General features: G+C 43.8%; 1 protein-coding gene across 2 annotated transcripts in view; it reads left to right on the forward strand.

The window, feature by feature from the left end:
• Positions 1-26,663, forward strand: part of LOC110522207 (mannosyl-oligosaccharide 1,2-alpha-mannosidase IA) — a 163,494-nt gene that overhangs the window by 25,530 nt on the left and 111,301 nt on the right. For both annotated transcript variants that reach the window (XM_021600408.2, XM_036975779.1), the window contains exon 2: positions 15,190-15,286. In XM_021600408.2, coding sequence (XP_021456083.2) covers positions 15,190-15,286 — 97 coding nt within the window. The remainder of the gene's footprint in view (positions 1-15,189; positions 15,287-26,663) is intronic.

A 26,663-nucleotide genomic window follows, 5' to 3' on the forward strand; every position in this document is an offset into this window, starting at 1 on the left:
TTAATGTGCACCACTGTTTAAAAATAAATTAAAAATAAATTATTTTCTCCCCAATTTCGTGGTATCCAATTGGTAGTTAGTCTTGTTCCATCGCTGCAACTCCCGTACGGACTTGGGAGAGGCGAAGGTCGAGAGCCGTGCGTCCTCCGAAACACAACCCAACCATGCCGCACTGCTTCTTGACACAATGCCCGCTTAACCCGGAAGCCAGCCGCACCAATGTGTCGAAGGAAACACCGTTTCACCCGGTGACCGTGTCAGTGTGCGCTGCGCCCGGCCCACCACAGGAGTTACTAGTTCGCGATGGGACAAGGACGTCCCTGCCGGCCAAACCTTCCGCTAACCCGGACGATGCTGGGCCAAATGTGCGCCGCCCCAAGGGTCTCCCGGTTACGACCGGCTGCGACAGAGCCTGGACTCGAACCCAGAATCTCTAGTGTTACAGCTAGCACTGCAATGCAGTGTCTTAGACCACTGCGACACTCGGGAGGCTGCGCCACTACTGTTATTTTTTTTTATTTTTATAGTTGTATCCATCAATTGTCGCATTAACAATCACCCATCCTAACAAACCCTGTTATTTCACATTTCTCCATAGGCTACTTATCGTAATGAACGATATCAGCAAAATGCCTGTGATATGTAGGTCGGTGTCGATTTGAATGACTTTTGGTTTATTGGCCCAGCTCTAATTTAATCCAACATACTGCATCAAGTCTAGTGCTCATCAACCCTAGTACCACAAAAGGAACACTGGAAATCATGTGTATTACAGAAAATATATATATGTTAAACATTGTGTTAATCACTCTAAACTGTATATGAACTGTATTCATCTTAAATATTCCCATAGGGCTACATTGCCTAATTCTAATGATGATTTGCTTACAATGTAGTCAAATGTGACTGACCACCTTGGTTCGGTCTTATGTAGCAAAATTATAAATAGTTTTTTTTAAAACATTGGATAAAAGCAGAGACACAGAGCTACAAACGGGTATATCATACACATCAAGTAATTCTGCTTTGATAGTTGATAAACTTGTAACCCCACTTTTGAGAAAATGGCCCTGGAATATTTTGGTACACCCACTGGAGAGCTCTCCTTTGGTCTAAAAGTAGCAGCAATGTATGGCGTGTGTTAGGAGAGAGTCATGTGACTAGAGGCACTGCAGATAGTGCTGATGACTGGGAACTCGCGCCCAGTGATAAACTGGTCCATTCGAACCAAGAATGAACAAGGGAATCTATATTCTGAGAGCCTGTTTCTTTTCTGTCCTTGACTTTGGTGCAGGGCATGTGATGTCCATAGCCTCTTCGTCACAAAACTCCCCGATCTTCTCAAATATATATGTTTGTCTAGCTCTGTCCAGTGGTTCTTGTACAGGCAGACCATCTATGGGAGGAAGGATGTCAGCGTTGTGCAGCAGCTGAAACCTGGTCCCGATTGAGTCTGAACGCTCCTTGGCGACAACAACACCAGGCTCCAGAGCATTGAAGCTGTAAAACAGGAAATAACAAAACATTTAAGACATTACAACCTTGCACAACATCAATTCACCTCCCAAGTTTAGATAAGAAAAATAACCTCATACAATGCAATGAAAATGATATTCCCCTGAAGTGCTGGAACTCCTTGATCTGTGGCAGCGGCCTGAAGTAGGGAGTCGGGTGTTGCCAGCCATAGCTTTCCACCAGCACCGTACCATCCTCTAGTCCAACCAGCTTTAGGATGTTGACTCCTGTCACAGTGCTGTGTTTCACAACACCAGCAATCTCAGACAAAGTGTTTACTCTGGTCTTTCAGAAGCACTGACTGATTAGCCGGGGGGGGGGGGGGGGGGGGGGCTGTGATCAGGCAGTGAAGGTCCAGATTGTGGTGGAGCTTGTGCATGGTTAGCTAGCTAAGATTAGGCTATATCTGGCAATGCAAATGGCTTTCTGAGGTAATATTACTACACATATCATACACGTAATGTTTACTAGCGAGCCAGCCACCTAACATCAGCTAACTAGCTAACAGTAAGCTTTAACTTGCAATGAAAACAAGTTTCTGACAAAATTAGAAACTTATAATATCTGAAACTGGCTGAAACTAGCTAGACTCTTACCCGCATACATGGATGAACGATTCACAGCAGACTGCAACCCCTTTCATTAACTTCTTATGGGCAGGAAGAGAGCGCGTCCCACCTGGCCAACATCCGGTGAAATTGCAGGGCGCAAAATTCAAACTACAGAATTATAAATATTTAACTTTCATAAAATCACAAATGTAATACACCAAAATAAAGCTTAACTTCTTGTTAATCCAGCCGGTGTGTCAGATTTCAAAAAGGCTTTACGGCGAAAGCATACCATGCAATTATCTGAGGACAGATTCCCGCATACAAAAGCATGAAAAACATATTTCAACCAGGCAGGTGCGCCACGAAAGTCAGAAATAGCGATATAATAAATGCCTTACCTTTGATCTTCTTCTGTTGGCACTCCAAAAGGTCCCAGATACATCACAAATGGTCCTTTTGTTTAGTAATGTCATTCTTTATATCCATAAACTCAATTTAGCTGGCACGCTTCAGTCAATAATCCACCCAATTTCCCTCCATCAAAATGCATACAAAATTAATCCCAAACTTTAAAAATAAACTTTTCCAAACAAAGTTTATTAGTAACGTTGTCAAACAACGTTTATAATGAAACGTTAGGTACCCTAATACGTAAATAAACGATAAAATTTAAGACGGAGAATCGTTATTGTCTTTACCGGAGAAAAATACCAAAGAACGCGCTCTCTTCCACATGCTTGGAAACACTACAGCCAAAATGGGAGCCACCTTAAAAACGACAATTTCTGGCTCATTTTTCCAAAAACCAGCATGAAACTTTCTAAAGACTGTTGACATCTAGTGGAAGCCATAGGAACTGCAATCTGGGAGGATTTCGCCTTATTATAAAAGTAACAGCCATTGAAAACAGTGGTAGGCTGCAAATGTTTTTTTTTGGGATGGTTTGTCCTCAGGGTTTCGCTTGCCATATTAGTTATATTATACTCACAGACATAATTTTAACAGTTTTAGAAACTTTTGAGTTTTCTATCCAAATCTACCTAGGTTCTGGGCCTGAGTAACAGGCATTTTACTTTGGGCACGCTTTTCATCCGAACGTGAAAATACTGCCCCCTACCCAAGAGGTTAAATAAGACGTCCTGTGTTTCTATTTTGCTTGTACAGCTTGCTTGGCCCGTTGTGTCAAGTCACTCTGGTTGAGAGCAGTAGTAACACATTTGCAGTTCTCCATGGCTAACGTTATATATTTTGAAAACTCCAGTAGAAAGCATTATCTATACATAATGAGCAGCTCATTTTATAAACAGAAGATGCTACACGGCAGACCAATCCGAAACTCATCTCTTGGCATGTCCAGTCATTATCTCAGCCAATCATGGCTAGAGGGAAGGTTCCTGTCTTCTTCTGTGGCTAAACCAACTAGGCTTGTAATTTTAAAAACTTTATTCATATTTACATTTGGCATACAAGTTTGTTATTAAGGCATATGAATGTTCCAGAAGGCATTTCTGTCAAAAAACACATATTAATAAAAAAGAAAAAATACATGTTCAAATGTCTCTTCTATGAAGTTGTGACTTGCGACATACGCCTAGTTTCCTGAAACGAGTCACAGATGATGATTATCTAGTCAAATCTAGTTTACATGTAAGTCAACAGTCTGGCACACAATTTTCAGGCAATAGTCTCACAAATTTCTGTTGGGCTAAAACTTGAGCGAGTTTGGGTACCTATTAGGAGTGCTTTGTTGTCAGCACATCCCTATAGCATAACTTCATCACTGCAGGGCTGAGTCGTCTGTAGCGCATGATGGATGGTATGGAGGGTACAGTATGTCTTCCGAGCTGTGCTTTGCTTTCCCACCAACACTAGGCCTCTGTCTTATTTGCATGTAGATGCAGGTGCATACGGGAGTCGCTGCCCATACCAGTGTGACAGGCGCTGCATGAAGGATCACTGTAATATGTTGTGTACACTCCCTCCGCCTCTCGTTCGTTCGTCTCCAGTGGCCAGTGGGGAGAGTTTATGCTACTCTGCAGGGCAATAAGCGGGTGTGGGGCATATTTATGTGATGTGTATTTCTTGTTTCTAGTGTTCTACAATGGGTGTTGTTATTTGACCTGCTTATTCCTTCAGAGCGGGCTGCTGTCTTGCTGTGGGTCAGTAGTGTTTGGCGGGGCTTTAAAGAGGTGGCAGAGAGATAATGGATGTAGAACAAATAGGGAACAGACACAGCCTGAAACAGGAATGCAATAAAGGGGAATAGCAGTTATAATTACATCATAAGGATACCTGGACCGTTCTGGCCCTCCACTTTGGTGTGAATCCATCTCCATTGAGACACCATGCTTCATCTAAGAGGCTCTCTGAGGCTCTCCTGCAGTACCTACTGGTCTCTCCTGGGAGTCTCAGACATTGCACACGGACACGCGCTTTCTGTTCTGTTCTGTGTTTCATTCATTCTTCCACAATTACATTGTCCCCTTTAATTATCTCGCATCTGTTGTTCCTAAACAGCCTTGAATCAGTGTGTGCTTGAATGTGTGTCATGGTGGAAGAATAGGGATAAACATGTTTGTGCAGGGGATAAATGTAGCACACACACAAACTAGTGAATGTCCCTACTCTAAATAAGGTAAACCAATCAAGTGGCTGGTCTCTGTGTGTGTGGAGCCAGGAGGGAAGCAGCAGAAGTAGTGCCGTGCTGGGAACAGCTTGGGCATGTTGAAGAATGCCATGAAGAGCTTACTGCCTTCCAGTCTGGTGAAGACTCTCTAGAAGGCTGTATACATGATAATCCTGACAAGAGGCTGCAGCCCAGTTTACTAGACCCCAGAGTGAAACAATGACACAGATGTTGTTTGTTGCTGAAGACTTGCGCTCCTTCGGACTGGCTTTAACTGCAGTGAAGAGTATAGCTGACGATGAGACCGTGTTGCTTCTTGTGCTCATTCAGCAGCACAATGTTGCGGCCAAGATATCTGTCTTTGTGACTGCTATTCGCTCACTTAGTACTATTACGGATGATAAGGGCATTGTTGGAAATGTGTCATTTTAATTTTAAAGGTGTTTATCTACCCGTGCAAGGTGTACAGATGAATGGATTTAATCAGGAGTAGGTTATGATGTTCTCTATGACGACACAATGCCCAGTAGCTTTTAACATAATAAACTCTGCAGTTGTGGGCCAGATACAGCATGACTCCCTGTGAAGTTGTCAGGTGATGGTGGGAATATTATGAATTAGTGATGCTGGGTGAACTACCTCGTATGAGGCTCCTTGTGGGAACTGGCAAACCGTGTCGGGCAGAGGCACTGAATGTGCATGAGACACTAGAGAAGAGATTGTAGGGTAAGCTCCAGATGTGCAGGTCTGTCATGAAACCATGGCGAGACTTTCCTCGCTTTAAAAGTGTCACTAGCCTGATCGTCCAGAGAAAATAGCCAGGCACATTCACAGAGTGCCGATGATTGATTTGATTAGATTTCTATGCTCGGCTGCATTTGCATAATGAATGGCGGTGATTTCATCAAATGCACTTATGATGAAAGGATACACGTCCAGTGCTCTAAAGCAAGTGTGCGGTTCATTGTGCCGTGCTCCCATTAACTATACCGGAGGTCACCAGCACTCTCTGGAATATTGTATTCAAGTAGTCAAAGAAACAAAGATCTGTATTTTGACATTCAGAAGAAAGTATGGCTCTTGGTGTCAGTTTTCTCTGGCAATTTCTTCCCGTCCAAGGAGACAAAAGTCTGGAAGAAATAATTTGCTGCCAGATTTGGGGATATGAGTGTCTTCAGTTCACCTGATTTTCATGAATGTTAACAAGGCCCTTAACTCCCTATTGATTTGACTGGATGGGCCCACACATACACACCAAGACGTTCTGTACAACAGCTGACTTTATATGAGAGCGTTAGCTCAATCAAAAAGACAGTGCAAGTGATTGCTTAGGCCTAATCCTTTGCCAGAGCGTAAATGTGTCCCGACACTGTCACCTCCAATAGCCGGGCATTCAGATAAGCCTCAGCCAGCTAAGAGGATCTTCTCCAACTCCTCTCCTCCAGGGTTAAGGATGGGTATGTTTAGGTCTGTTGCAAGAAAGAGATGGAGGACGGAGGGGGAGAGAGAGCGAAAGAGAAGAGAGAACAACCGCAATAGTCGAGCGATGAAGGACAGAGAGGGAGAGCAGATAAGAGGAAAGACACTAAAGTGAGTGTAAAAAGCGGAGGCAGTTTGCTTGACCGTAAACGGGAGTTGGCATGGACGTGGTGTCTGTTGACATTTCCTGTAGTTGGGCTCTCTGTCCTGGACAGCTGCTTGTCCTGAGCCCTGGGTTCTATGCCTGCTGCCGGCACTGTCTGTCTCCGTCTCCCAGTCTGGCTCTCCTCTCCTTCAGAAACCTCCATGGCACAGAGCTCCTCCAAATCCTAGTTCTGCCCTCCTTCACACACAGCTCAGTCATCAATGTGGGATGAGGGGGGAGGATGGACTGACAGCAGGGGATAAGGGAAATGGAAATTTGGCAAACAGATGATTTGTTCCCAGGTCCCCAAACTAGCTGAATTGCCTGGGCTGCTCAGCAAAGAGAAAAGAGGGAAAGATGAGCGCAACATGGAGGACAGGTTAGCAGGGGATGGAAACTGACAAGGTGGGAGGGAATAGTTTTTAATGATTAGGCCTTTTTATTCCTTTGCCATTTTGAATAGTCACTTATGACTCGTGATTCACTGACTTTGGTTTTACTCTTCCCCCAAACCTTGTTTTGTCCTCACATGACCCTCCAACCAACCCACATACTGTAGGCCTATAGAAAATAAATCACTCCCTTGGGGCTGGTTTATGAATTAATAGACATCTGTTCCTGATCTGCTCTGCCCCCGCCCTAACCTTTTTTAAAGGCGTGCACGCGTCACACTGAATGGGAATCTAGCGTTTGTCTGCCGATTAGTTCAGTGCTCTGTGTTTTAGGGGCCTCCCCGCTGTAGATGTCTGATTCTTTTTTTTCACGTGATTCTACATGTAAAATCAGTGTGCACTCGGTTCACAAATGATTTCAGCTGTACTGTCGGCCAACAAATGCTATTGGCGTGTGTGAGCCCTTAGAAGAACAACGCACTGAGGCCTGCTCCACCTTTAGGTCCCCTCTGACGGACTCTCCTGCAGAGGCCTAGCCCGGCTCAGCAGGTCGAAGAGTGTCTCTGCTCTGTCAGACCAAACACAGCCGTCCAAGAGCCCTGTCTTTTGGGCATAGGTGTGTGTTACCTGACAACAATGGTACACCGCTCTGCATCCCAGGGCACCACATAAATGCCACATAGGAGAGCTGTAGTGATATCCCAGCATGCTCTCGGCTCTGCTGCACTGAGAACTCAGTCTTGTTTGTTTCTCATGGCAGAAAGTAACATGTTCCCCCCCCCCCAGAGCACCCGCTGTCAACTCATTCCGCTGTTGCTGTGACGTCTTTGGACTACACAATACCGTCGATTAAACAATGGGAGAGCTCCTGCTGCTGATCCTCCCGCCGACAGACCGCATGCAGAGAGTGAGAGAGCCACGAATGACGAGATTACATTTTTGACTCAAACGCTCACATTAAACCCTGACTGGAAAAGCAATTACTGCCTTGTAAATCAGGGAGGCTGGCGCTCCATCTAAGCAGGAGCAGGACTCGCTCTTGGCTGTGCCTGTCCTTGTGCCTCCGTTAGGACCACACTGTGGGAAGACCAGGTTTTGTACCGAGGTGCAGAGGACTGAATATTAAGCCGTCTGGATGGAGACCGGTAACCTACATTGAACAAAAGCATTTCCCATCTGGGAATAGTCCGCCAGAACAGCCTGCTGTTTTTTTTTCTTTTATTGCAAACAAAATTTAGCACTACTGAATGAGTATCAATGTGGCCCGTGTTCAATGCCTCCCATCTCCCCACAACTTCTAATTCAGTTCTGGCAAATGGTTCTGGTTCCAAGTCGCCTAGTTACTAGCTAAACAGACCAACAGAACCACTGGCTTGTATTTGGCACCCTCTCAGCAGGACCAGAGTAAGGTGTGAGCGCTGGGAGGCTGCTAGGGGGTGGGGCCCAGGGTTTTGGGGTAAATAACATAGACTCGTTAAATCGAGATCTGTCTGGCTCTCTGTGTGGGAGTCGATAAACTCATCTAATTTCTGGAGGAGAATGCTGGCTGGTATGGGGAGTCCATGCTGTGTTGCAAATGACTTCCCACCAGCATTCTCTACAGGGGGGCCCTCAGACAGAGAGATGAGAAGGGACTGTTTGTTTAGGCCTGGGACTGAGTGGAGCTGTTTTCATTTCATTATCAGAGAAATCAGAGTGAGAGGTGCCTTTCATTAACACCATTAGGAGCCCTTCTGGAAGTTTCTCCCACAATGCTAAAGGGGAATTTCACCCTGGGGGAATCTGGGCTTGTTTTCATCATGTCATTGCTAGGACAGTGAGATATGTTTCACACACAATTGCCCAGGAGGAAGGCAGGTCAGGGCTTCGCGCACTGAATGATACACCAGAAGCCGTCATTGGGTGTATTGATTGGGGGGGGCAAGATGTAAAAATACATGTAGGACTGCTTTGTGACATTTTGCAAAGGCTCTGTTATAGTGATTGCACTATACGTTTTTTTTGTGGGTGTAGATATGGATGTCCTTGTTCGATAGAGCTGTTGGACATCTTTCAGCGATGTTCCTTTCGGCAGATTCATTAGTAAATATACAAGCAGACACATTTTTTCCAGTCTCTGAAATACTACAACTTGTGTTGGGGCAGTGCTTTGTGCTCTGGCCCCGCTCTCTCTCCTAAGGCTGGTTTTTAATTTGAAAGGAGGCGGACACTTAGAACAATCATTTGGGTAAAACTGAAAGAACTGACCAGACGCAATGGCTTCAAGTGATTCCTCTCATCCACATGAATTCGACGATGGAGCATCTATTAGCTACATGGTGAGATTCAACCATACATAATTCAACCGGAATATAGCAAAAAGGATTTGAAACAGAGTTGGATTTAGCTAACGTTAAAAGCTCCACTACAGCTGAAGCCAGCACCAAGAGGGCAGATGATAAATACGGTGCCTAGCTAAGTAAGTTATTTGTCCTGCAAACCACTTAGCTAGCGAACTTTAGTGTATTTGCTGGCTAACATACAGTAGCAGAACTGTATCCTGTGAACTGTATCCCTCTCGAGGGATAAGATTTTATGCTGGAGTTCAAGCAGATGATTTATGAGGAGCTGAATGGCAGTTTGATCATGACAACACTCCTCCCACAGCTTTACAATGATTTACTGAACCTCTACGGTATGTTTCTTTGTAATGGCAATTTCATCTTGACCACCTCTCCTATCATCTGCTGATCACCAGCTCTCTAAACTACGGATTGTTTCACCAGATAATGTGATTTAACCAAACATTTTTGGTATCCTTTTTTAGGAGTTATAGGATAAACCTGTACTGTTTGGTGTAGCACAGAGATTTTTCAACCAACTTTAGCGATGCTGTCTTCGTCCTCGATTGGGGATAAACAGGACTCTAATAACATGTCCATGTCCAGTTGCAGGGGGTTTTGAATTTAGAAAATAAATACTTTTTTTGCTACATAAAGTAATCCAACAATATGTGCACAGCCAATCGTGTTTATTTCAAGTCTTCTCACTCATTGATCGAGACAGGTCTCTGTCATCATGGCAGCAATTTGGGGTGGACACCCACCTGTCTCCATCAATGAGATAAGACTTGAAATAGACAAGGTGTCGGGCAGAAATGAACATTATCTGATGTAAGAATCTGTAACTACAATTCTCTGCACTTGTGTGTCTCTACACCTGAGAAACACTTGGACACGCTGAACTGTAATACACAGTTCATACAAAAAAAATGACATGTTACTTTTACCATAAAACATTGTTTTTGAATACACAGTTCTCTTTTGTTAGCATTAAATAGTGTACACTCGCCTGTATTTTAGGTTCTGAAACATTTTGATAAAACTAACATTCTTCGTATATCTGAATGTCTAGCATCTGTTTGATGATAAAAAGCCCTGTACAGCTTATATAAATATATTCTGTGAATCCATAAGGGCAGACAAATTTAGAAGATTGATAGAGAATATCCATATTTATTTTAAGCCCTACATCAAGGCTTTCCAACCATGTTCCTGGAGAGCTACCATCCTGTAGGTTTTCATCCCGACCATAATCTAGCACACCTGATTTCTAATTATTAGCTGTGTTTACACAGGCAGGCCAATTCTGTTTTTTTTCCCTCCACTAATTAGTCTTAATCAGATATTTTTCAGAACTGATCTGATTTGTCAAAAGACCAAATAGGTGGCTAAAGAAGGTGTGAAAAGTCTTAGGAATGCAGTTCTTACACAGTTTGAATTGTTGTGTATGGGAGATTGAGGGGAATTGGCACATCAATCGCTCTCATGCAATACATTTACTGTCAAAGCACAACCCTGCACAACAAAAAAAACCTTCCTCATCTCAAAGTACTGTCTGTAAACCTCCCCCAGCTCATTGACTTTGACAGATTATTCTTGTCAATAGTAGCCTTTTGCAGGGGAATTTTGTATTGTGTTTTGAGAATCTGCAGGGAGAATAATGAGGTGCTTGTGTCATGAATGTCTTTGTGTCATTACTGTTGTAGTCTTGCTTTATACCTTTCAGTGTCCCTTGTTGTTCTCCATAACCGCAAGGTGTGTCTGCTCCCTCATGCTTGTGTATTCAAAATGCCCCCGCTTTGGGGTATTTTTCAGCAGGACACTGGAATGACTCCCAGATAACCAGAGTTTTACTAAAAGAGAAAGAGGTAGACTAAATTGATTACATGGTCTGGAAGGTACTCTGTGGTCATCAAGCTACCCCTAATGGCCTGTAACCAGACAACACAAACACTACCCAATTCATACAAATTGAGCTATCTTTGCCGTCAGCTTGTAAATATTTTGGCCAATTTATCTTCACTAGCTAGGGATTGGAAGCACATGTTGGTGGAATCAGATTGTGTACCACCTACAACAAAATACACCACAATACACAATTTAACCACTAATTGTATTGATCTCTATTAGACTGGCTAGCTAAGCATACCTAACATGGACATTTCAATATTGTCAGTTTGCTGTTGGTTAACTAGCATCACTAAATTGGCAGTAAGATTGCTAGCCAGCTGAGACTGGCTGAAAACCAACTAAACAACCATAGACTATGTATACACATTCATCATGGCTACCAACACAGAGTAAGTTATCTATATCGACAATTCAATTTTTATTTATTTATTTATTTTTTGAATTTTACCCCCTTTTCTCCCCAATTTCGTGGTATCCAATTGTTGTAGTAGCTACTATCTTGTCTCATCGCTACAACTCCCGTACAGGCTCGGGAGAGACGAAGGTTGAAAGTCATGCGTCCTCCGATACACAACCCAACCAAGCCGCACTGCTTCTTAACACAGCACGCATCCAACCCGGAATCCAGCCGCACCAATGCGCCGGAGGAAACACAGTGCACCTGGCCACCTTGGTTAGCGCACACTGCGCCCAGCCCGCCACAGGAGTCGCTGGTGCGCGATGAGACAAGGACACCCCTACCGACCAAGCCCTCCCTAACCCGGGCGACGCTAGGCCAATTGTGCGTCGCCCCACGGACCTCCCGGTCGCGGCCGGTTACGACAGAGCCTGGGCGCGAACCCAGGAACTCTGATGGCACAGCTGGCGCTGCAGTACAGCGCGACAATTCTATTTTTACCGAGTGTTTTCCAGACAAGGGTGAAATGCTTTTTATTTGGTACCATTAGCTAACTTGTTTGTGGGAACTCCCCCTCTACCTAGCGGGCGGTATCAGCATTCGCTATGAATGTCGGACTTTGTGGTTCACCATGAGCAGACCAATACACAGGGAGTCAAAACTTCCCGACTCTACCAAATGAAAATGTGCTAGTTCTAGCTTGTGGTTTGGATAATTGTGACGTTGATGATAAAAACGTAATGTTGTTTAATATAGTAATGACTATCTGCCATGACAGAGCCAGGGTGAAATTCATTCAAATTTAAAGCCTTCGTAGTGGGCTTTCCATGATGGACTGATCGAAACACCCTCTCTCACTTAGGCTAAACAATTGTGACTGTGAAGGGCAGGCCCGGTCCTGGCTGTTCTGCTGCCCTAGACAAGACAAAAAACAATTGCCACCCTCCTATACCCCCGTGAAACTAGAATACTCCCAGTAAGCAAAATTACATTGAAAAGATGTCTAAAATATGTATTTTTCCAGAAGTTTAAGTTGGGTTCATTTTAGGTTCTGAATGAAAGATGAAAATATGTATTTTCCAGACATTTAAAATACTTATTTTCCGGATGTTGAAATCTGGTTTATTTTCGGATCTGAATGAAAGTTGAAAAGACGTATTGAATAGATTACATTAGAGTTAAGTAGGGTACATTACATTGTATTGCACTATACTCTACTATGCTATACTGGTGTACTGAACTATACTTTGCTGTACTGTGCTGTCCAAACATTTGAAACTGATGTCTATGATTTGGTTAAGATTTGGTCCGGACAAATGTTTGGGCCACGTCAAGGCCGGTCCGAACCAAATCTGAACCAAATATAGACGCCTATGTTTGGGCCAAATATAGGCCGGTCCGAACCGAGTGTCTGTGGACGTTGAAATCGGGACCGGACCAGACCAAATCTGAACTAAACATAGACGTCCAGTCTGTGGATGTTGAAATCGGGACCGGACCAGACCAAATCTGAACTAAACATAGACGTCCAGTCTGTGGATGTTGAAATGGAGGCTGGTCCGTACCGGCCAAAAGAACGTTGTTGGTCTGTGCTTACTGGGGTGTAGCCTACAGTGTCGACCCGCATCCATACCCATCCATGTGGTAAGCCTGTGGTAAGCCTACCGTTTGTAAAACAGGCAGTTGCATTGGCTTTATTAGGCCCCATTCCTGTGACTAATCATTTTGTCTATTTAAGCTCTGAATATCAGCTACCTAACTTTATCAGGAGTTATCCCGAGCCTATTTGAAATTAGAATCAATGTGTTTACACAGCGGGAAATGCAGAAGTATAGAATTTATATAATTTTTTCGCTATGATCTAAAAAATGTACACATTCAAACATGAAACCACTGAGGTCAGGCTATTTGATCTGAGAAACGTGCATGATTTAAAAAGTATCTTCTCATGACTTTGTCATAAATGTGATCTCTACTCCAGCCTGTAGGTTACAGAAATGGCCATATACTCTTTCTACCATAGGCAACATGATTGATGTATTTTTTTTAACAGAATGTCAGTGGAGCGCCACAGCGGTGTGTCTCTCCAACAGCACCTTGGCGAGGGGCACTCGGCATGCATAAGCAAAATATTTTGCGCCCCTGCTTTTGAAAAAGTGGACACTGCTTATCAAGGGGCGGCATCAGCGCTCACCGAAATATCTTATATTCCACTGGGTGAGAGAAATTGTCATTATTTTTGGGCAGAATGTTGTGAAGTTTAAATGTTGGGGGTGCGTCTAGGTCAGTTTAGCTCGGGAAAATGCCACCACCCCCCCCCATTCTGTCGCTGTAGGCTGGCCGCCTAATCCTTCTAATCCATCTCTGCTCTCTGTCACAGGCAGCAGACTTTTTAACACTCAATTTAATTCCAATCTTTCCACATTTGTGCTCCAATCATTTGTGCATTAGCAACATCATCTCATCATTTGAAATGGTGGTACCCAAGAGAGAACACAGCGGTTGCTCTGGTTTTCACATTGCAGGAAGGGCACACATCATTAATAAACACCTTGCCGTTGTGTTTTTCTCCGCTTAAGTATCAGAGAAAGACGTGTCGATCTCAGAAAACGCTCCAGAAAATACTGATCTGTAAACAAAGGAGTAGGCCTAATCTCTCTGCTTAAGAGGGACCATTATTGTTTCTGTCCATTGACTACCCTCATCCACTTAGATTGTTTTGCTAGTGATCTTCAATAGCCAGCATTGAATTGTGGACCCTATTTCCCTATGTGGATCTGACAAGCTGAGAGTCTTGAGGAAAACATAATTTTAATCTCTGTCTGGTCTTCTCATCTTTTGCTCGAGGGGGATTTCAGCTTCAATCTGCCTCTGTATCAACTTTAGAGAATGGCAGCATATTTCTCTCTCTTCTCCTTTACAGCCTAATCCTCCCAACAACAAACACTGGAGGACACACTGGTAATCGCTACCCTGCAGAAGAGAACTGAGATGTGACAGTGCAGAGAGAGTATTCGACACTAGCACTGTGTTCGGGTGCATTGTTAGTGTGACCAGACAACCCATTACCTTCCAATTGATCATTTATGGCCTGTTATTTTCCCATATGCAAACTCAGTTGGACTGTATTATGACCGAAAGCAGTGGTGTTGCAATATTAAATGGGTAACATAATCTCACTGGCACTCAACAAAGTAAACTTTATAGATTGCAGTTTTAAGTGAGTAATATACCTTTTCATTAAAATGTGTAAACGTTGAAAAGCTGTCCTCGTTTTGAACAGTTTTTATCTGCCACCATCTGGATCGCTTCACCAGGGAAGGGGAGCAAACGGGTTTATGCTGTAATCGCCATGTAGGTTTTTTTATAGCTATGATTCCATTGATTTTTAAGGAGGATTAGGTGTAAATTATAGTCTTTGGGACCAAAAATAGATACGGTCAGAAGACACTGATTTAAGAACAACCTTGTGATGCATGTAGCTTAGAAATTCAGCTTGTGATGTAGAGTATAGATGTCTCTCAGTGGTTAAGTATCACAAACCAGGGTCACTGAATACGTCAAACTGAGACTTTTTCTTGTGTAATGTCAAGGTCTATTAAATGATTGACAGACTTCCCTGCACAGTTAATATCTGAGGTGACAACAGGATGTTGTCCAACATAAAATAGCCTGAAGTCTGCTCCATGTCACAAATACACCCTTATTTAACAAAACAAATACTTAATTGGAAACCTGCCCATAATGACCAAAACACCCAAAGGAAGTGAATCACGCTTCATAGATCTGCTAAGACTAAACCTAATTTCCCCCTTGTCTCCCCTCCCTTTCCTCTCCCTTTGCCCACAGATGATGAAGTTTGCCTGGGACAGTTACAAGCGATACGCCTGGGGATCCAATGAGCTGAGGCCTGTCTCCATGCAAGGCCACTCCAGTAATCTGTTTGGTGAGTATCTGTCCCCATTCCTGTTCATTCCCGCAAACAGCTGGCAATCAGTCAAAGCTATATTGACCAAAAATAAAAACGCAACATGCAATAATTTCAAAGATTTTACTGAATTACAGGTCATATAAGGAAATCAGTCAATTGAAGTAAATAAATTAGGCCCTGATCTATGGATTTCACATGACTGGGAGTACAGATATGCATCTGTTGGTCACCAATTATTTAAAATAAAAATAAAGTAGGGCCGTGAATCAAAAAACAGTCAGTATCTGGTTTGACCACCATTTACCTCATGTTGCGTGACACAGAGTTGATCAGGCTGTTGATTGTGGCCTGTGGAATGTTGTGCCACACCTCTTCAATGGATGTGATGTTGCTGGATATTGGCAGGAACTGGAACACACTGTCATACATGTCGATCCAGAGCATCCCAAATGTGCTCAATGGGTGGCATGTCTGAGTTTGCAGGCCATGAAAGAACTGGGACATTTTCAGCTCCCAGGAATTGTGTACAGATCCCTGGAAACATGGGGCCGTGCATTATCATTCTGAAACATGAGGTGATGTGGTGGATGAATGGCACGACAATGGGCCTCAGGATCTCGTCACGGTATCTCTGTGCATTCAAATTGCCATCAATAAAATGCAATTGTGCTTGTTGACTCTATCTTATGCCTGGCCATAGAGTAATCCCACCACCACCATGGCGCACTCTGTTCACAACGTTGACGTCAGCAAACTTCTCGCCCGCACAACCCAATACATATGGTCTGCGTTTGTTAGGCCGGTTGGACGTACTGCCAAATTCTCTAAAACGTCATTGGAGGTGATTTATGGTAGAGAAATTAACGTGGAGGTCGAAAGAAACGCACAGCTGTTTAGGCGAGGCGCAGGCCAGCGGAGTAGAGCACTTGAAAAATTAAAACAGAGCCGCACACTCTAGGAGCTCAGATGCAATATTTTAATAACCAACAAGCTGACAAGCAGACAAGCTGTCTTCATCAGACTATAATAAGAAATTAACATTCAATAATCTGGCAACATTCCTGCAGTCATCATGCCAGTTGCGTGCTCCCTCAACTTGACATCTGTAGCATTATGTTGTGTGACATAATGTCACATTTTAGAGTGGCCTTTTATTGTTCCCAGCACAAGGTGCACCTGTGGGTCACAGGGATGTAAACAAATTTGTGTACAACATTTTGGAAAGAAATGCTTTTTAAGAAACTCTTTTAGTAAACTCTCCTCTCTGTAGTAAGTGGAGAAAGCTCTTAATAGTTGGTATAGGCTTTGATGGAAGCATCTCTTGACTGATAGATCCAGATAGACACACATTGTTTTGTCGTCTCTGAGATTTGGTGCACAGAAGACTGCAATAAGCTATAGATGTTTCACCCCCCTATGTCTGTGAATTCTATGGCTGCTGGGTATTTGCTGGACATTGAGAGCGGTTCATTAAGCTGGTTGTGTGTGTGTGTGTGTGGTGTGTGTGTGTGTGTGTGTGTGTGTGTGTGTGTGTGTGTGTGTGTGTGTGTGTGTGTGTGTGTGTGTGTGTGTGTGTTTTAAAGGGAGGTAATTGAGTTAAAGGCAGTGAGGTAGTGTGTTTCTCAAAGTGTTGCTGCTTCCTTTCTCTCTTTCATATGTGAGACATACTAGAGAATACTGTACGCTGCTGCATGTGACTCCTGGGGGGAACGGAACGATTGCAGTTTTCTTGTTTACACACACACACACACACACACTAAACAGCCCCCTCCTGTGTGGTTGGTATACGCTACATGTCTTGTACCACAGAATGCCCCAGTATTTGTTTTATTAAGATGCAGTACTTGCCAAATGGAAGTGAACAATGACATGTGTTTTTTCCCCACCTCTCTCCTCCTCCTCCAGCAAACCACTCGGCACAGCTAGTTCCTCTTACAGTGTATTACAAGCCATTTGTTGTAGCCATTACTATCATTGAGTTTCATTTTGTGGAGTTAAATTAATACTCCATGTTCGAAGGACCTCACTTCCATTTGCAGATGAAGGATGAGTAATGCTTTGGTTCACCGATCCTGGTTTGTATGCAGTGGGTTGAGGTGGCTTATTCTGGGTGGTATTTAACTAAAACTCCTATTTTATTCACAAAGCTTGAACATTGTTAAATTATTTGGGAAAATAATTGATCATTGGCTTTGATATTTGACTTGCATTAACTGTGATCCATAACTAGTGTGAACACTGTAAACACACCAGGAAATCAGGTCCAAGTGAGTTTAATTTTGGAAATCTGTACCCAAGTATTCCCATAATAGAGAGACACGTGATTGTATACAAATGTAAGAAGGGTTTGAAATGGTTATATTTTTTTGTCAAATCTTATATCTGTTTGGGATTATTGTGGTCAAATTGCAGTCTTCAAATGATTTGTAATTATGTTCCGGCCTCCGGACCATCCAAAAATTCGGCCCGCGGCTGAATCTAGTTGATGATCCCTGCATTACAATGTAATACATTTGATCAACTTTATTTGTATATTTCATTAGTAATATAGTTATAGTAAGTAATACAGTCCAGTTACAGCTTCTTTTGACAAAGTAGAAAGTAAATAAAATAATAACAATAATATAACCAATCAGACGGGTGCACAGGTGAAATGATTTGCCATATTCCTAAACAAAAGCACCAGTACATGAACAATTGTAAAGGGTAAATTGCATAAATAAATATTAATAAAACAAAATCCATGACATTTAATTTGGTTCTGCTCGCCATTGTTAACTACACAAGTTGTATGTTGTCCTCGAGGTCTGATTACATACCATTTCCAGCCTTTCATAATAAAATAATTAGACTATTGTTCTAAATTCAGTCATCCTTTTCACCCTCATCATTCAGATAATTCAGTGTTTCCCCTAGGATTTTTTTCAGCAGCAGTGGCTGTTGGCCTATGGCGGTTCTAGTGTTAAGACTTCCTCTATCTTAACACTTCCTCTCCCCTCCCTCTCTTTATGTGGCCTAATTAAATTTAAACAATGAGGATATTTGTTTGGCTCTAATATGATGTCTGTCCAGCTGTAAGTGAGCTCTGGTATGTGATAGGCTGTATGTGGGTGTGCTGTGCTGGATGGCCTGTGACAGTTGGGAGTGGTGTGTTGACAGGCTTGCAGATGGGCCTGATATCCAGGCTGTCTGGGGCTGTCTTACAGAGGTGCTAAATGAGGTGTGGAGGAGAGCTCTCTCTCTCTCGGTCTGTCTCTTTCTATCCTCTCCCCTCTCTGTCTCTCTTTCTATCCGCTCCCCTCTCTCTCTCTCTCTCTATGTGATGAACAGCTCTCCTCTGCACCACCGATGACACCAGTCACTTCAGACACAGGCAATATTCCCACACGGAGCTCCCATTCTAATTAAAACATCTCTCTAATATCCCATGAATGTTCTCCAGCCTCTCACTCGTAACTTTCCATTAGGGACAGGAGTTGCATATAACTTTATGCCAGCGCTCACCTCGTGAAGTATGGCACCTCATTTAAAGGCCGTATACAGATTCTTCCTACTTAATCGTTTACTCTCTTGAAATAGTTTCTAACAATTTTGGTGAATAGACTTTCATATTTAACTGCGAATTTCAATCACCCTTGTGTAAATTCAATTTAATTATCAGGGATTTAAGATATGCAAATGCCCTTTTGAGATAGTCCTCTGAATCTTTAATGGCAGATTACTTTGTCTTGGTTTTGGAGCATTTATCAGTCCTTGCCCTTTCCGTATTCCATTTTCAGAGAAATACATTTATTTGCAAGATCTCAGCTGAGATTCTACTTTGTTTAGAAGGAAGCCTCATTAACTTGCTTCCACAACACTGGAACAGACAAAGGCAATTATGTTGTCTTCAACGGCGCTTGCCAAGCCTATTTTTATTTTTCTTGGATATGCTGTAAAGGACAAGGTTATAACTCCTTTTATGTGCCATTGATTGCAGCACAAGAGCCCCAAAGCTTGACAATAGTACTTTTCTTCAACCTGTTTTCATCACACGGAAGAAAAAAGGCTCTCAACCATGGTCAAAGGTGGCCGGAGAACAACTTCCTTATGAAATATTCATGGCTTTGCAGCAGCCTCTTTTAATACAAGTTACATCTTCCCCGCTTCTCTCCTGCCTGCCGTCACTACAAGGCTTCAGGACAGGCATAGGATTTACCTGCCAGAATTTGATTAACGCCCTTAATTTAGCCAGGTAAGCTGGAAACAATATATACTGTCACTGGCATTTATTCCTGTCACCCACTCTCATAACGGCACACAGTGACGAGCGAAGGGGCGTCCAATGGTTTTCAGCACCACACAGCCCAGCCGGTGCTCCTTCTCTCCACTGTCTGCTGTCTGAGAGGTCACACACACACACGCCAATCATCATTCGAGGGCCCTGACAACCACCCCACGCCAAGACTCATATCCAGGGGCCGCGGTGAGAGAGGGAGCCATTTACTGAAATGTGTACCCGGTGGTGCCTTGAGGGGGGAGGGTACTGGTCGAACATACACACACACACACACACACACACACACACACACACACACACACACACAGATACTACCTACGCCACTCCCATGCCAAGGATAAACTCAGTCGGCCTCCTATTAATTAAGAAATGGCGGAGCTTTGCATTATTAATCTATGTTAGTGCTTGGTTAATGGGACCTGAGGTATGCATAATACATGGCCTGACATCTGCTCTGCGACACGCTGTTTACCTGGGAAGACCAGGCCGAGGCATTGATGACAGTGCTCTGTTTTTCCTTCTCTAGTGGGTTACGGCTGCTCCGCCAGCTGCAGATGCATGCACGAGCCAGATGGGCCAGATGCATACGCCCTGCTCTGCCTTGCAGGAAGTCGGCCTGGAAGCCAACAATGCTCTAGTTCAGAAAGTAGGCCTAGACTCTGGGCTTTAGGATGCCACTTGTTCAAACGTCTATTGAAGAATCTTTTCATATGAGACACTGCTGGGAAAGCAACACTTTTCAGAGACCCTTCCTTGCAATTAGATTTAGAATGTCCCAGAGATTTGACACACTTGCCTACTGTTATTGTACCTTATTATTTATTCCGTTTTGTCCTTTTCAGTCCAACCTCATGGTGCATCCGTGATTGTAATCGTACTTTCTACCTGAGTCGATGTGTTATGACATGTTTTTTTTTTGTTTGGACTAGGTCTCCTGTCTCCAGGGTTGGGAAATGAATAATAGAGCCTGGGAATGTTGTCCTAATATAATTGTTGTTATTTGGTCTGATCAATGAAGTCAGTCAAGTCCTGCTGATGTCTCCGTTCCCGCATGGCTTGACTAATTAATACCTACCCTTCGCATGTCTCTTTGTTAATGAGGAAAGTAAATCAAATGGGTTATTTATATTGTGGAGAGAATAAAGGGAATGCATGCAGTTTTTTTCCTAATTGATTTTGTAAGTGATTTCTGACTCGCGACATGAGCGTGAAGCCTCTATCAAGTTGCATCTAATTAAACCTAGAATTGACAGCGATGAGAGAATGGTTTTGTGCCAAAGTGTTGTTTGGAAATGAGTCTCCGGTAACTGTTCTACTTCCATTGTAGACATTTTAGGCAAAACCTGAGGACTGTGTTCTCTAGAATATGAAAGTAAGAATTCTGTGTCTGAGTACACTTGTTTTATGCACGTCTATAAAGTAGTTCAGTTATACATGTCAGAATGTTTTTTTAATTAGTTGTTAGCTAAATTGTGATCCATAATATTGAGTAATTTGAATGGTCTGGGGGTAGTACCCGTGTAGTTGGGCAGGAAATCAAAGAAGATTGTTTATGACTAGCCAGAGGAGATGTAGCTATTTTCTGAAGTCCCTTTTCTACTACCCCTTCTATCTGAATTGCTAGATGTATCGAGGCATTTTCCTGTGGTTTTTTTTTCCATCATCCCATCACACCACTCCTCCTACAGGGGTTGGTGGGCCAGTCAGTAGGAGTGATGGGAAGTTCGGCTCTTTTTACTGTCTCTGATCTTTTCAACTGGTTCGGTAAAAAGAATGAATCTTTTGACTTATTTTGTTCATTTGATCCACATGCAGGACCCAAACGATGAAATGCAAAACCTCTCGTTCATCATAGGGGGCTTATTGGAGCTGTCATTTGTGACTGAGACTTTTACATTGTTTGAAGCACAATTATTGTTTTTATATATTTGTGATTGCTCGGCATCAAGGATGTGCATCTTTCCCTTTCAAGAGGGTTCGATATGTACAGTGGGGGAAAAAAGTATTTAGCCTGCCACCAATTGTGCAAGTTCTCCCTCTTAAAAAGATGAGAGGCCTGTAATTTTCATCATAGGTACACTTCAACTATGACAGACAAAATGAGAAAAGAATTCCAGAAAATCACATTGTAGGATTTTTAATGAATTTATTTGCAAATTATGGTGGAAAATAAGCAAAAAATGTTGTCCATTAAAATAACATCAAATTGATTAGAAATACAGTGTAGACATTGGAATATCTACAAAGGCCCATTATCAGCAACCATCACTCCTGTGTTCCAATGGCACGCTGTGTTAGCTAATCCAAGTTGATCATTTTAAAAGGCTAGTTGATCATTATAAAACCCTTTTGCAATTATGTTAGCAGAGCTGAAAACTGTTTCCTGATTAAAGAAGCAATGAAACTGGCCTTCTTTAGACTAGTTTAGTATCTGGAGCATCAGCATTTGTGGTTTCGATTACAGGCTCAAAATGGCCAGAAACAAAGACCTTTCTTCTGAAACTTGTTAGTCTATTCTTGTTCTGAGAAATGAAGGCTATTCCATGCGAGAAATTGCCAAGAAACTGAAGATCGCTTACATCTCTGTGTACTACTCCCTTCACAGAACAGCGCAAACTGGCTCTAACCAGAATAGAAAGAGGAGTTGGAGGCCCCGGTGCACAACTGAACAAGAGGACAAGTACATTAGTGTCTAGTTTGTGAAAGACGCCTCACAAGTCCTCAACTGGCAGCTTCAGTCTCAACATCAACAGTGAAGATGCGACTCCAGGATGCTGGCCTTCTAGGCAGAGTTGCAAAGAAAAAGCCATATCTCAGACTGGCCAATAAAAAGACAAGATTAAGATGGGAAAAGAGCAGGCACTGGACAGAGGAACTCTGCCTAGAAGGCCAGCATCCCGGAGTCTCCTCTTCACTGTTGATATTGAGACTGGTGTTTTGCGGACTATTTAATGAAGCTGACAGTTGAGGACTTGTGAGGCGTCTGTTCTTCAAACACATATATATATACCCCACCGAATGGTGTTTTCGAAGTCTTTATTTTATTTTTAGTAAAAAAAATTGTACCTCCTTTTCTCCCCAATTGGTAGTTAGTCTTGTGCTATCACTGCAACTCCTGTACTGACTCGGGAGAGGCAAAGGTCGATAGCCGGGCGTCCTCCGAAACCGAGCCAAGCCGCACTCCTTCTTGACACAATGCCCCCAGAAGCCAGCAACTGTGCATTGCTCCCGGCCCACCACAGGAGTTGCTAGTGCGCAATGGGATAAGAACATCCCTGTCGGCCAAATTCTCCCCTAACCCGTACAACACTGGACCAATTGTGCGCCGCCCCAGAGCCTGGGCTTGAACCCAGAATCTCTAGTGGCACAGCTAGCACTGTGATGCAGTGCCTTAAACCACTGCACCACTCGGGAGGCCCCTGTTTGGAAGTTTTTACAGAGTGTTTTTACAAAAGGGATTGGTGTCCTCATTATACTACCAAAAGTATTGCTGATGGTGAACCTGAACAATCAAAATAACATCTATAGTAAGCCCTGTTCAGCAGGTAGGCTATAGCCAGATGAGTTGTCTTTGGTAATTTACTTTAATTCTGGTAAAACACAATTTTCAATGGCGCATAGATAACAACAAACTAACAAATGACTTAGGTTGTCACTCAACTATTAAAGCCTAATATCACACAAACCATTTCAGCATTTGAATGCTGAAGGTGCTGCACAGATGTGCAAGGTCAGGAACAGGCCGCCTAGCTCGCATTGGTCAGCGCACAGTGCGTAGTTTGACTAGGCTACTGATATTGACTGGAGTTGTTTGGCATGCAAAATGACTTGTAGATCAATGAATGTCATCACAGTTACATGCAGTTCAACACTGAAAGAGAGGAAGCATCTTTGGAACATAGAATGTAATATGAGCAACATTTTTGTCAACTGGCGGGTCGTAACGTCTGAATCGGTTTTCTGACCGATGCATGCTACGTTTGGATCGGTTTCAGGTCTGTGAGCCGATGCACTTGAATCTTAAACATTTGAATCGGGACTGAAGCATATCAGTGAATCGTTGCATCCATACTAGGTATAAAAATATGAATATTTATTGATGGCTCTGGAAGAGGTCTAGTTGCAGCCACAGTGGGACTAGATTGGGATGGTTCTTGGCAGAATGCAATTGCTTGACTGCCTCGTGGGAGATTAGCACAATATCCTTCAAACTCCAGCAATCCCCCCAAATGATTCATTCTCGAGTTTGAGTGTTGAGCAGAGGCAGGCGGTGTATGTTTTGGTTCTACAAAGCTGTGTCAGTTGATTACATTCAATAATAAATTAATTGCATTCATTCTTGCACCATGTGATCAATTATCAGTTCTAAACATGTCTTTTCTTCTTTATATGCTGCCTACAGCCTGATCTATTTGTCTGTGCGCAGATGACAGACAGTTGGTGGTCGGAGCGAGCCATGGGAGAGCATATTAATCCTGCTTTAGAATTCATTGTGGCCAGCCGGTCAAATTACTATAATTAACTATTTACTTTGGAAAACAAATCATTACGAGTCAGTAAAAAGAGTCGTTCAAAAATAACGACTCGTTCGCGACATGCATATCACTTGTCAGTAGGCAAGTTTGTGTGCTGCTGGCTCTCATAGTGTGTATCAAAGCTGTCATCTCACAATGCAAATAAAATACCAGTCTTGCAGATGATAAGTCCAGGGGTTCAGCAGTGACCGACGCAGTTTTTAGGATTAAGAGGTCTCTGCCCTGAACCAGAGACCAGACGCAATACACTAGCAGTCATAGGGCCAAAAGCATCGATACCTCTGTGGTTTGATCAACACTATAAGACTCCTGACATACTCATTATTTTCTATGTCTTGAGTCTTGTTTTAAAGCACAGTAGTAGCAAGCCCTGGTGTGAGCAGAGAAGCCTCTGCCACAGCAGTGCCATGCCTAATTAACCCACAGAGATACAGTATGTATGGACAATCCTCCATCAATTAACATCAATTGCAATAGAAATACCATTGGGGAGAAGAAAAATATTCGGTCTATTTTTATTCTGCCGGGTTTGATGGGGGAGTTCAAAGAAGTCAACCTCCCCCCTAGCGGATTATGATGTTACGCTATCGTCCAGGTTCTGAGTTGCTGAAAGTAAAACATTCATCAGGCCTCTGAAAAGAGAAGAATAGTGGAGCCAAGCAAGCCTTAGGAGAGTGCACTTCAGCTCTGTACCCCTGTGAGCTAATTTACCACTATGGCTACCGAACCGTGACACACCGTCCAGATCTGAGGCTGTGCTCGCATTAATTACCCAAAAGAATCAAGTGGAGCGCCGTGCCGTGAGTGTGTGAGCGTTATCGTTTCGGCAGGGACTCCCGTGTGTGGCTTGGTGGTGATTAAGTGTCTGCTCCCAACAGAGCTCTGGAAATTCAAGAAATAGGCCTAAGTCTTTGCAAATGATGGAACAAGAGGCAGTGATTGCATCTAGATGCGAGAGTGTTTTCTTTCTGTTTGTCTTTGAGCCAGAGGCGTGTTTGATGAAGTGAGCATAACTGTGTGAAAGGATTGTTCATGAATTAGAGCTAACACCATCTCAATGTTTGTCAGTCTGATTGTTTTCTCTGATCTGCTCATTTTCTCTGAGCTGACGAATGAGTTGCTACGGCTTACAAACAGATCCATTAGGCACTGCACAGAAAAGGCTTTGCTTCTCAGCCAGCATTGCTCAGCAAGCTTGTTTTGCCATGACTATTCATTAGCTTTGTGTTCTGCTCTTAGGGATGGCATGACGAAGACAGTCACATATACACTCACAGTCCCTGGAGCATTTGCCAAGTTGCATGCTGACACCTATGGGCTTTCTGCAGGGGCTTTCTGATGAGACTGGAGGGCCCTATTGTCCTCCTCGTCTCCCAGCAGAGGACCCTCGTCTGCCCTCTGCCTGGCTGCTTTGAGATGTGCTTACCAGCAGCTTCTCGCTGAGCGGAACAAGGCTTTCTGCTTCAGCTGTAATCACCAGCGTAATCTCCTCCGTTGGAAGCTGTGCTCGTGTCCTGAAGAAAAAGGCTGCAGTGAGAGGAAGCCGCTAGCAGGAAGGAGGGAGAACAAGGGGAGGAAAAGATAAATGGCGACATAGCAGGAACAAGTCTCTGCATTAATCTGGATGATCAGAGCTCCAGTGTGATTATGATGTGGAGCTACACTAAGAGGATAACAGATCCTTTCCAATTCCTCTGGATTATGCCCGATCGTACTGCCATATTTTATCCTTTCCCATATACTGTCATATGTAGAGTTAATGATGAGGACGATAATGACGATGATGAGTTGGATTCACAAGATTAAAGCTTTTCTCCAAATGCTCAAAGCACATCACATTTCTTTGCATCGCTAGAGATAAACACTCCTCAGTGTCAGTGTTGTTCTTTCAGATGTCTGGTCTCTGTTGGAAGCAGACCGACAGACTCAGGGCCCTGTAGTGTGAGCTAGAGTACCCTCGTACCTCCAGGGTGTGAGCCGGAGTACCCTCGTACCTCCGTGGTGCGAGCCGGAGTACCCTCGTACCTCCGTGGTGCGAGCCGGAGTACCCTCGTACCTCCGTGGTGCGAGCCGGAGTACCCTCGTACCTCCGTGGTGCGAGCCGGAGTACCCTCGTACCTCCGTGGTGCGAGCCGGAGTACCCTCGTACCTCCGTGGTGCGAGCCGGAGTACCCTCGTACCTCCGTGGTGCGAGCCGGAGTACCCTCGTACCTCCGTGGTGCGAGCCGGAGTACCCTCGTACCTCCGTGGTGCGAGCCGGAGTACCCTCGTACCTCCGTGGTGCGAGCCGGAGTACCCTCGTACCTCCGTGGTGCGAGCCGGAGTACCCTCGTACCTCCGTGGTGCGAGCCGGAGTACCCTCGTACCTCCGTGGTGCGAGCCGGAGTACCCTCGTACCTCCGTGGTGCGAGCCGGAGTACCCTCGTACCTCCGGTGTGTGTGAGAGCCGGAGTACCCTCGTACCTCCGGTGTGTGTGAGAGCCGGAGTACCCTCGTACCTCCGGTGTGTGTGTGAGCCGGAGTACCCTCGTACCTCCGGTGTGTGTGAGAGCCGGAGTACCCTCGTACCTCCGTGGTG

The sequence above is a fragment of the Oncorhynchus mykiss genome, chromosome 4, assembly GCF_013265735.2.
Source record: "Oncorhynchus mykiss isolate Arlee chromosome 4, USDA_OmykA_1.1, whole genome shotgun sequence".
Taxonomy (NCBI): Eukaryota; Metazoa; Chordata; class Actinopteri; order Salmoniformes; family Salmonidae; genus Oncorhynchus; species Oncorhynchus mykiss.